At 60.4% G+C, this 11,397-nt stretch overlaps 2 protein-coding genes across 8 annotated transcripts in view; both read left to right on the forward strand.

Annotated features, from left to right (window-relative positions):
- Positions 1–1,352, forward strand: part of CCR10 (C-C motif chemokine receptor 10) — a 2,094-nt gene extending 742 nt beyond the window's left edge. Inside the window, exon 2 of the mRNA XM_006924585.2 lies at positions 135–1,352. Within this exon, the coding sequence (XP_006924647.1) occupies positions 135–1,202 (1,068 nt within the window). The 3' untranslated portion in view covers positions 1,203–1,352. The remainder of the gene's footprint in view (positions 1–134) is intronic.
- A 2,026-nt stretch (positions 1,353–3,378) lies between these two features.
- The window catches only part of PLEKHH3 (pleckstrin homology, MyTH4 and FERM domain containing H3), an 8,541-nt gene continuing 522 nt past the window's right edge, over positions 3,379–11,397 (forward strand). The window contains exons 1-13 of one of the 7 annotated variants that reach the window (XR_001518061.2): positions 3,379–4,024; positions 4,416–4,604; positions 5,986–6,041; positions 6,386–6,465; positions 6,552–6,743; positions 6,830–6,987; positions 7,099–7,219; positions 7,984–8,290; positions 8,842–9,049; positions 9,285–9,421; positions 9,708–9,840; positions 10,037–10,470; positions 10,797–10,988. Coding sequence is in view for 5 of the 7 variants with exons in the window: in XM_015599282.2 (XP_015454768.1) it covers positions 3,863–4,024; positions 4,416–4,604; positions 5,986–6,041; positions 6,386–6,465; positions 6,552–6,743; positions 6,830–6,987; positions 7,099–7,219; positions 7,984–8,290; positions 8,842–9,049; positions 9,285–9,421; positions 9,708–9,840; positions 10,037–10,495; positions 10,797–10,988 (2,394 nt within the window). In the remaining 2 variants the exon portion in view is untranslated. Of the gene's footprint in view, positions 4,025–4,415; positions 4,605–5,985; positions 6,042–6,385; positions 6,466–6,551; positions 6,744–6,829; positions 6,988–7,098; positions 7,220–7,983; positions 8,291–8,841; positions 9,050–9,284; positions 9,422–9,707; positions 9,841–10,036; positions 10,496–10,796; positions 10,989–11,397 lie in introns of all 7 variants that reach the window. The other 6 variants (XM_015599282.2, XM_015599283.2, XR_439350.3 and 3 more) reach the window with 6 other exon arrangements.

Below are 11,397 nucleotides of genomic sequence, written 5' to 3' on the forward strand. Positions count from 1 at the left end.
GGGAGAAGAATTTGTGTCTTCTCCCCGTGTATGGTTGTACCTGGTCACACTCCAGCTTGGAAGTCATATGTAGGAGGGGGCTGGGACTGGGAAGATGTCTCATAAGGTCTCTCCTCTCATTTTGACATTCCCAGGTTTCCTGGGGCCCCTACTCCGGGGCCGATGAGGAGGCATACTCCGTTGAGCCATTGCCAGAGCTCTGCTACAAGGCAGATGTCCAGGCTTTCAGTCGGGCCTTCCAACCCAGTGTATCCCTGACGGTTGCTGCCCTGGGTCTGGCAGGCAATGGCCTGGTCCTGGCCACCCACCTGGCGGCCCGACGCGCTGCCCGATCCCCTACCTCCGCCCACCTGCTCCAGCTGGCCCTGGCCGACCTTCTGCTGGCCCTGACTCTGCCTTTTGCTGCAGCTGGGGCTCTGCAGGGCTGGAGTCTGGGAAGTGTCACCTGCCGTGCCATCTCGGGTCTCTACTCAGCCTCCTTCCATGCCGGCTTCCTCTTCTTGGCCTGTATCAGCGCCGACCGCTACGTGGCCATTACTCGCGCCCTCCCAGCTGGACCCAGGCGCTCCAGGCCCGGCAGAGCACACTTGGTCTCAGTCATGGTGTGGCTGCTGTCGCTGTTCCTGGCGCTGCCTGCTCTTCTTTTCAGCCAGGATGGGCAGCGAGAAGGCCAGCGGCGCTGCCGTCTCATCTTCCCCGAGGGCCTCACGCAGACCGTGAAGGGGGCGAGCGCAGTGGGGCAGGTGGTCCTGGGCTTCGTGCTGCCACTGGGCGTCATGGCGGCCTGCTACGCGCTCCTGGGACGCACGCTGCTGGCCGCCAGGGGGCCGGAGCGCCGGCGCGCGCTGCGCGTCGTGGTGGCCTTGGTGGCGGCCTTCGTGGTTCTGCAGCTGCCCTACAGTCTCGCCCTGCTATTGGATACCGCCGACCTACTGGCCGCCCGCGAGCGGAGCTGCCCTGCCAGCAAGCGCAAGGACCTGGCACTGCTGGTGACCGGGGGCCTGGCTCTAGCCCGTTGCGGCCTCAACCCGGTGCTCTACGCCTTTCTGGGCTTGCGCTTCCGCCAGGACCTACGAAGGCTGCTCCGGGGTGGTGGCTGCAGCCCAGGGCCTCACCCCGGCGGCCGCTGCCCCCGCCGGCCCCGCCTTTCTTCCTGCTCGGCTCCCACTGAGACCCACAGTGGCTCCTTCTGGGACAACTAGTGCTGCGAATCAAGAGGAGGGGGCGGGCTGAGGAAATGAATCAGGGAGGATAGTGGGAAAGGGGAGTAGGTGGGGGAATACTGAAAGAGGTAGGGACCTAAAGGAATTGCTTCTGTACTTTGCCACATTAAATTGATAACATGGAAATGAGACGCAATCCAACAACTGTTACTATTTTTGAGTCACCAACTTGGAAGTGATTTGTAGCAGGGCAACCATGCCTGTCCACCCTCCTCCCCTCCTCCTCCCCTCTCCCCCCTCTCCTCCCTCCTCCCCCCACCATGCCCGCCCCACCTCCAAGGCGCTTGGCTTTCGGTGGAAGGTGCTGAGAGCCTGGGTAGTGGTGGGGGGGGCTGCTGGGCCTGTTGAAGCTCCAGGCATTGACACCCCCTCCACTTTCACCCGGTCTCTGCTAACAGAGGCGAGGTGGGAAAGCTGCCAGGAGAGGAGGGGTGGGGGGTTCCTCTTGAAACAGCGTAAGATAGAGCTTTCTAACAACCAGAGTGCTATCCAGTAATGGCTGCCTTAGCAAGTACCAAGTTCCCCGCCTCTGGAATGTTCAGGCCGAGGCTGTCCGGGACAGTGTGTTCCTGTGCAAGGTGTGGGGGTAGGGATGGGGGCAGGAGATTCCCGTTTTGGGTGGGCTTTTGGATTAGATTACCATTTCATAGTCTCTTCTAAGGTTCTGTGGTGAAAAGAAAAAATGTAAAAAACAGTGTTGGAGTTTTTCACCTTGGAGAAAAACCAAGGAGAGAATTCCAATTTGCAAATTTCCAGAGTTGTTATCACGGGCGTGGTGGAGGTGGAGGTGACTGCCTTTCTCAGTCTTTCCTGGGGACAGGGTCAGAAGAAATGTACTAAGCCTGCCAGAGAGAGGTTAGACCTCAGATAGAACTTCCCTGCAGGTCGAGGCCTGGGATACAGACGGGGAAGAGAATTGTGGTGTTTCCACTCCTAGGAAACCGCAGTGCAGGCCACTCATTTTGGGCCAGGACAAGGCCGGGATGGCCTCTAGAGACGGTCGCATTGACTCCTGGTCTTTGTTTTATACAATCACGATAGGCAGGATGATGTTCACGTGCGACAAGTCTCGCAGCTTAATATCCGGGCAGCTTTGCTGCCTGGACCACTCCAGCCAGCAGTCTGGGGACCTGGGGCTAGAAGGGCGGGGCGTGGCGGGGAGGTCTCCCGGGAGGCGCTGGCCTGACGTCCCCGCCCTGTCTCGCCCCGCCCAGCTTGGGCTAGCCTTCCTTCCCAGAGCCTCCGGCGGCTGAGATGGAACCACGGCTTCCAGGGGCCGGGGTCCTGGGAAGACCTGGAGATGGCGGCGATCCTCAAAGGGTCCCACACGCCAGCCACTCGACCCAACCTGGAACCCTCCACCGGAGACCGCGGGAATCGCCGCTGAGTCAGCAACTCACGCGCGCGCCCGCCGTCGCCCCCGCCCCGTCTGCGGCCCCGCCCCGTCCCTCCTGAGCCTTGGTTAACCCCTTCCTACACAGAACCGCAGGATATTCACCCTGAGAGGACTCCACTCTCCCCGAAGACCACAGAATCCCCTAGAATCCCAAGTTGCCCTCCCCACTGGAGTTCAGTGAGCTTGTGCGCTCTAAATTAGATTTATTTTCGGCCTAAGTCTGCACTTCACTTCAGAAAGGAGGTGACTCAGGTCGAGGAACTAGACTCCTTCACCCATGGGCGAGGGCCACATCTAGAGCTGTGCTTTGCACAGGTAGCTAAGGCTCTTTCCTTTCTCAGGGACCGTGAGACGAGACAGGTTCAGAGGCCAGCAACTGAGGCTTTCCTCGATGTCCCATGCCCTTGGTTCTCCCAAATTCCTTCTCAGGAGGGTTTTTAATCTGTTGGTTAGTGAGTCAAGAGTTAAAACAAGAGCTTAAAGGAGGGCTTCCGTGACGTCACTAGCACTCCCTGTACGACCTCAGAGACGGAGGCGTGGCTAACATCGCACCGTCCCCTCCCTCCCAATTCCCCTGTCCCTCCCCGCTGTCACCGAGCCAGTGGCACATGATGCAACCCGCCGCGGTTTCACTAGCTTGATTGGTGGCCGCGCCCGGCGCCAGGCACAGGGATTGGGCAAAGGAGGCTGTGACGAAAATTGGACCCTGCCCTGTAAAGAAGGGAGGAGAAAAAGAAGAGGGAGGGAGGGGGGCGAAGGGGAGGGGATTTGGGAGGCGGGTCCCGGCACTGTGCTCGCGCCCCTAGCGCGCCAGTCCCGGGCTGCAGGGAGCGCAGCGCGCGCGGCCCGGGCCCCGGCCACCGGACACTCTACCGGACACGACCCTCCCTGAAGCTTGGACAGCTGCCCACCTTGGACACTGCACCGGACACTGCCCCCCATAGGGCTGGACACTACAACGGACAGTACTTCCCAGCTCCGGACATTGCTCCCTCCTCCCCCTTGGGCCCTGGACGCTTTTCCCCCTCCCCCTCCGGGGGCCCAGACACTGAGCCCCCTGCAGGCTCTAGCTAGCGACCCCTTGCACCCCAGCGCCAGACACTGCCTCCTCCCTGTTCCTCTCTCCCTTCCCTTCTTCCTGCTTCATCTTTCCCCTGCTCGGGTCGGAGCCCCATCAGTTTCTCCGACCCCCTGCAGCTCAGCCCCGGCTGCCTGCGCCCCCATCCCCCGGCTGCTCGCCCGGATGCCTCTCCCCGGGGGATTGTGGTGGCTCCTCTGCTGCCGTCGAGGCTTTACTCTTCTGCACCGGGACTACGGGGACGGCGAGCTTAGCGGGGACGGGGACGAGGACGAGGACGAAGAGACCTTTGAGCTACGGACCCCAAGTCCAGCGGGCGGCGGGAGGGTAAGTCCCGGGGGGTTTACAGCCTTGTCTGAATCCCTCTTGCTACCACCGGCCGTCACGCCTGATCCTGCTCCAGACTACAGCCAAACGCCGCGCTCTTGGCGGACAGGAGACGTGGGAGAGTTTTTTGCCTGGGGGCCATAAGCCCCCAGGAGCTCAAGGAGCAGCCCTATTCGGATATGCCTATGGGTCTCGCGCCGCACGCTGGGCGCTGTCCACCTGCTGGGGGCCCTGAGGCGGGGGAGGCGTCACGCGTGGCCCGACCTGGCCCTGCCTCTCCCTTCCCCGCCGGGCCCGCGTCCCATCCCGTCTCCTTCCGCCTCCGCCAGCGCCGAGGAATGTGGCGAGGCCGGCTAGGCAGCTCGGACGCCTGGGTCCGCTCTGCTCCCAGGTCGTGAATTCTGAGCGCTGGGGCCAGATGCGGGAGCTCCCGTCGCGGGGACCTGGGCGAGGGGGAGAAGGCATCCTCAGATTGGGGTCCGTGGCAGGGACCCCACGGAGAGGGAACTGGGGGCCACAACTCTTCGAGGACCCCTCGTCATTACTCTGCCACACAGGACAGAACTCTCGGCCCTTCTTGGTGAGGCTTCTGGGAAATCCCTAAGGGGATGGTGAGGGACACTCAGCTCCCCAGTTTTGTCGAATCTCCCCTTGGGGAAACTGAGGTCCATTGGTGTGGGATACTTCCATCCCCTAACATCTCCTCTCCAATTCCCCAGCACGCCGGCAACCAGAATCCCGTGTGCTGTGGCCTGAGTCAGGCTCCCATCCCCCCGCTCAGGGGTCCCCAGCAGGCCCGGTGGCTCTGTGCCCGGGTGGGGCGGGCTTTGCCGCCGGGGCCGGCGCCAGCACCTGGCGGAGGCGGAGGGCGGATAAATATAGAGGGGAGGAAAGGGAGGGAAGCAGGGGACTACGATTAGGCGAGTTGGTCTAAGAGGGTAGTCAGCACCTGCCACCCCTGAGCCCATGGTGGTGTGTGGCCAAGAGCCCCTTTCAGACCCTCCAGAAAATAGGTGGACCTTCGCCCCAGGAAGGCACAGGCACAGGACCCAGGAGTTCCCAAGCGTCCAGGCTGAGCAGGGGCAGCTCTGTGAACCAGGCCATTGGCGGCCTCATGCTCCACCTCCACCCCTCTCCCCAGAGCTTGGGGACAGGTGTCTCTGCCCCCAACCCCCCCTCCTGGCTTTAGCAGTCTGGGCGCAATGAGACGATGGCACAGTTCCCGCTTGACCTGGCTCCTGGATGAATTTGCGGCCTCTCTCAGCCCCCAATCTACAGTTGAAGTTCTAGAAAGGGGGGAAGGCAAAATCCCCTACCACACCTCTCCTGTGGAGTGTGTACCATTCCTCAGCCAGACCTGCCCTTCCGGAACCCCAGCAAAGGGTCAGGGTCTTGGCTTACATTAAGTCTCTGGGGTGTCTGTGGGAAGGCATAAGAAGCTCTTGGAGAAAGCCCTATACTGAAGGAGTCTCTCTTCCCTTCATCCACCTCTGTGCCACCTCCTGCCTGCACGTCGGCCAACTAAGGGAAAATGAGGAGGAGAGGGTGACTTCGAACCTGCCAGAGCAAGAAGGGACTACATCCACCTCTCCCTTTTCAAAGCTGGGGAAGTTAAGACCCAAAGACTGGAAGGGACTTACCAAAGTTCCACAGAGAGTTAGTGCTTGAGCTGGTATTAGAACCCAAGTCTTCTGAGTCGCTGCCCAGTGCTCTTTACACTCTACCAAAAAGCCCTGATTGCATCTTCAAAGGGTAACGCAGATAAGGCGGGAGCCATGGCTTGTTAGCGGGGGCTGTTCTGTAGAGACTGGCGGGAGGGGAGAGCCTAGGGGTTTTAGCTCACTGGCTCACAATCACGACTGCACTCCTTGATTCTTCAGCCCCCTGAGCAGCACTGTCCTGGGAGCAGAAGCCACGTGCATCCTATGAGGAAAGCACTGATCCTGAGCTTGTTTCCCCAGGGCCCCCTGGACGTGACGCTGACTCAGCCTGTGAGGAGCGTGCCAATCTCAGACAGGTGAGCTCCATCCCATGGTCTGGAGACCCCAGCCCATTCCTAGGACCCCTACTCATGCTGCTTTTGCTCCCGCGATTGTGCAATAAGGGAGAGTCACTACCGGACGCTGTGGTTTGGCTGGGGTCCCATGGGGGCGGTCCGGCTGGGGGCGCCTGGAGGAAGGAGGGTGCGGGCTATTTCTGGTGCGAGGTCAGACTGGCCCAGCGGTTCCCACAGCCTGGGGGAGGGGTGCCCAGCCCGGAGCAGGCACCCCTCGAGGTCTGGGGAACCCCTATAGAGGAGCCCCCTGGAGGCGTGGTACACCACCCACAGCTTCGCCCAACCCTGCCTCCCCTCTGGACCAGGCTGCAGAGCTGGGAGGAGACGCGGAGCCTCATCCCGGAGAAAGGGCCGCTGGAGGACGACACAGACGTTGTCGTGAAAGGTGAAGACCCATCTTATGCACTCTGGAGGCCCCCCAATCCGAACCCTCCAGAGCATAATGTCTTCTGCTGATCCCCTCTCCCTTAGGTTGGCTGTACCGCGAGCCCCGCGGAGGAGGGGCGAGGCCCTGGTTGCCTCCGCGCAGGTCCTGGTTCGTGCTCACCAGGGACTCCCTGGACCAGTTCAGCAGCAACGGGAAGGGGGCGCGGCGCCTTGGGAGCCTTGTGCTCACCAGCTTGTGCTCAGTAGCCGGCCCGGAACGCAGGCCCAAAGAGACCGGTGAGACCTCGTGGAGACTCTCCTACCTTTCAGGGCAGTGCCCCCAGCCGTCCCTGATTGCCTTCCGGGGCCTCTCTTTCCTTCAGGTCTGTGGTCAGTGACCGTGTCTGGTCGGAAGCACAGCGTCCGGCTCTGCTCCCCGCGTCAGGCCGAGGCAGAGCGCTGGGGGATGGCACTGCGCGAAGTGATCGCCTCCAAGGCACCACTGGAGACCCCCACCCAACTGCTGCTCAGAGACATTCAGGTGACAGAGAGGGGACTCCATCGAGAAAGAGAAGGGTGGTGGACCCAGCAGTTATCTGGATTCAGGGAGAGCCCTCTTCTCCATCACTTTGAACCTTTCCCTGGCCTCTAGGATAGTTGCGGGGACCCCGAGGCCGTGGCCCTCATTTACCATCGGAACCCAATTCTGAGGCACACCAGTGGGGCCTTGTACGCGCCACTCCTGCCCTTGCCCTACGGAGTCAGTGCCCCTGGTGAGTAGTGCCGTGTCCCAGGTCCCTTGGATGGGAAATCTGAATGCCTCGCCTGACAGGGACCCAGGAGTCCTCAGGGGACCTTTTCGGCCCCTCACTTTTCAAAGTATAAAGGTGAAACTGGAAGCTGACCAGACATACCCAGGGTGGCAGGGTGGGAAGACAGCACAGAAAAAAGGATCCCCTTTGACTATCTTTCCTACGGGTCTATTTCTGACTACTGGTGTTCCTTCACGAGTTCTTACATTGTCTTCTATTCTTTCATTACACGTTTAAGACCATGCTGTACTACCTTTACAAGTGGTGGAAAGGCCAGTACTCTGGGAGAATGTGCTGGCCTCATCTAACTATATTTCTCCCTAAAAGGGATTAGTGACTGGCCCAGGTCCTAAAGCTAGAGGATTAAGGGGAGCTGGGAGAAGAACCCTGATTTTCTGACTCCTAGTCCAGCCTGTTTTTGGATCCATGGTGATGGCTCTCTGTATACAATTACAGAATCTAGGTTTGAACCTATGTCCTTTAGTCTGTCTCTCTGCCTTACAGCTTTAGCAGTTCCAGAGGGGAACTGGGAGGCAGGGGTTGAGAGTTTGGCTCTGTGGGGACCATTGCTTTCCCTTCACTCTTCCTGTCCTTCGTACCCTCCCCTCCTTGTCACCCTCTGTCCTCTTATACTCCCTCTGACCCCCTCTGGTTCATGCCTTCCTCCCAGGGCCCAGCTCTGTGTCCCCTCTCCAAACCGTCCCTCCGCCCCGACCCTTCCGCAGGTCCGGGCTACGCACCCTTGCGCGAGGAGGCGGTGCGGCTGTTCCTGGCGCTGCAGGCCCTGGAGGGGGCACGGCGCCCCGGGCCCCTGATGCAGGGTGTACTCCAGACCTGCCGGGACCTGCCCGCGCTCCGCGACGAACTCTTCCTGCAGCTGGCTAAGCAGACCTCGGGCCCTGCTGGCCCCCCCGGGCTCCGGGCTACCGAAGACCCCGCGGCCTTACGGTACTGGCAGCTCCTCACCTGTATGAGCTGCACCTTCCGGCCCGGGGGAGCTGTACGGGGGCACCTCCTAGGACATCTGGAGAGGTGAGAGGGGTAGGTGGGGTAAGATCAAGGCAAGAAAGCTACAGGGCCAGGAGAGAATGACAGGCCTTTTCAAACGGGTTTGGCAAATGGAGAACTTAGACCCAGAGAAGCAAGGGACTTGCCCAAGGTCAGGGCTGCTGCTAATATGTGCAGCGCCTTTGTGGGAATTACAAGATCACATCTCACTTGCAGGCGGAGAAATTACAAATAGGTACCCCCTTTGGGAGGAGGAATTATCAAAAGGCTGTTTTTCCTCAGTGGGGATGCAGTCCAGAGCCAGGGCTAGATTTTGGATTTCGACTTGAAAGAGGATTATGGAGACTTTGGGAAGTGAGAGGGTGAGGTTAGGAGTCTCCAGGGGCCTTAGAAAGTAATTCATCTCCATACAGAGAGTCACTGGTAGATTCAGAAGAACCTGTTGCTGCCTTCAAGGAACTTAGAGTCGGAGGGGAGGGAACCGACTAGAAGAAATAAACTATAAAATAAGAAGGCGAGGGAGAGGGGGAAGGAAAACCCTCAGAGCCCTGATCCTCGGGTTCTCCCTACTCCAGGACTGAGCAGGCACTCCCGGACTCGGAATTGGCGGAATATGCGCGCTTTATTCGAAAAGCGCTGGGCCGGACGCGAGGCCGAGAGCTGGTGCCTTCGCTAGCAGAGATTTCCGCGCTGAGCCGACGGCAAGAGTTGTTATGCACCGTGCACTGTCCCGGAGCTGGTGCCTGCCCTGTGGCCATAGACTCCCACACCACTGCGGCGGAAGTAAGGCCAGAGAAAGACCCCTGAAACCTCAACCCTTCCTCCCAGCTTCCCACGCCCGGCTGGCCCGGCGCACGGGCTCTAGGTTTGCCCCGAGTGTGAGATTCATCATGGGCGAGAGGTGTGTTTGGCGGGACTGAGAGATCTCGAAGACCCCGCCAGCTGCATCTGCCCCTCCAGAAGTCCTGGCAAGACCCTTGCGCGGCCTGACTTTCCCCTCCCACCCTCTTCCTTCCAGGTTGCTCGAGAGCTGGTAGGGCGGCTGGGCTTGGCCCGAAGCCGTAATGCATTCGCGCTGTATGAGCAGCGAGGGGCCCAGGAGCGAGCCCTGGCTGGAGGGACTCTTGTGGCTGACGTGCTCACCAGGTTTGAGAAGTAAATGTCCAGCCTCAGCCCTGCTTTCCTTTAGCCCATCTGCCTCTCAGCTTCGGTCAATCTCTAAGCAAACGTTTATGAGCGCTCGCCACTTGCCCTGCACTGTGATGTTTACTGGTTCCCAGATGGACCCCTGCCCGCCAGCGGTTTGCAGTCGGGCTTCGAGGCTCCCCTCCATGGTCCACTCCACCCTGGCCCCGCCCCCAACATTGGTCCCGGCTCCCAGAGGCCCGCGCCTTGTGGGGCCCTGCTTCTGCATCGCATAGCGGGGTGTTCTCTGCTGCAGTTTGGCTGCAGAGGAAGCCTGGCTGGAGGACTCGCCCGACTCTGGTTGGAGACTGTGCCTGCGTCTTCACGGACCTCTGCACCCTGAGGGGCTGTCCCCAGACAGTCACGAACTGCCTTTCCTCTTTGAGCAGGTGAGGATCTCCGGCATTCACGGCCCCCAAAAGACCCCTGAGCCTCAACCCATCCCCTGCTGGGCCATCGCATTTCGTCGTATGGCAACCCCGTGGGAGGCTTCACTTGAACCCAGACCTCAGATTCCTCGCCCTGAGGTGTATTTGCGACCACACAGCCACCGCTGCCTCGCTGACGCCCGGTGCCTCCCTGTAGGCTCACGCTCTGCTGCTGCGCGGCCGGCCACCCCCGCCGGATGACACGCTGCGCGCCCTGGCGGCGCTGCGTCTGCAGAGCCTGCACCAGGACTTCTCCCCGCGGGCGCCTCCGCCGCGCCTGGACCGCCTGCTGCCGCCCCTAGCCCCGCCGCGTGCACACCCTCCCCGCCCAATCCCCAGGCCTCCCCCATCTGCTGCCCTGCTGGCCGAGGCAATCTGGAGCCCGGGACTAGCCAAGCGTCGAGCGGAGCGGGCCCGGCGTGGCGGGGCGGGCCGCAGGGCGGGAAGCTTGGCCCGAGAGGGAGGAGGTGGCACCGGCACCGCGGCTGCTGTGCTGGGCAGCTGGAAGCGGCTACGGGGCATGGGCCGAGCTGAGGCCATGGCTGCCTACCTGGCTCTGGCGGCGCAGTGTCCAGGGTTCGGCGCTGCTCGGTATGACGTTCTGGAGCTGAGCACGGTGAGGGGGAGAAGGGAGAGGGGGACTCTGGTGGCCCAAGCCCCACACCTTTGCCCCAGAGCCAGAGGTCCCCACTATGGGTCACTTCACTCCCTACACCCAGCACAGCTGCCCATCCCAGATCCCAGGATTCACTGCCTGGCCCTTGGGCCCTTATGTCTCTAGAGCCTTAGTCCCCTGACACATGCACCGTGGATCATAGGGAGACCAGGAAACTTCCTGCTCACAGCCAACTTCTCCCACCAAAAATAGAGCTACGGGGTCTCCTTTTTGCACCCTGACTCTGCCTGTCTGTCTGCAGGAGTCTGATGGGGGTGCTCCACAGAAGCTATGCCTGGGCCTGGGAGCCAAGGCCATGTCCCTCTCTCGACCTGGTGAGACAGAGCCCATCCACAGTGTCAGCTATGGCCATGTGGCCGCCTGCCAGTTAATGGGCCCCCACACTCTAGCATTGAGGGTGGGAGAGAGCCAGATCCTCCTGCAGAGTCCCCAGGTGAGTGGGAAAGAGGGGTGTGGAAAGAGGAAAGAAGGGAAAAGATGTCAAGAAACATTTATTAAACAGAGCATGGTCCAGGTACAGCTCTAGGCACTGGAGACCCAGCAGTGATCAAAGATCAAGGAGCTTACATTAAAGTGGGGGAGTCAGACTGTAAATGAGAAATCAAAGACTATTTAAGATAGAGATAAGTGCTACAAAAGAAAGAGCAGTGTGACAGGAGGTGATGAGGGGACCATAGCATTAGGTAGGATGGTCAGAAAAGGATACTCAAAGAAGGTGACATTTAAGCTAGCCATAAGAAGATCTGTTTGAACAACATTCCAGGTAAAAGGAATTGCAAGTGCAAAGCCCCTGAGATGAAAATAAACAGCATATTAGAGAAGCAGAAAAAAGCAAGTGTGAC

This window comes from Pteropus alecto, unplaced genomic scaffold (assembly GCF_000325575.1).
Source record: "Pteropus alecto unplaced genomic scaffold, ASM32557v1 scaffold98, whole genome shotgun sequence".
NCBI lineage: Eukaryota > Metazoa > Chordata > Mammalia > Chiroptera > Pteropodidae > Pteropus > Pteropus alecto.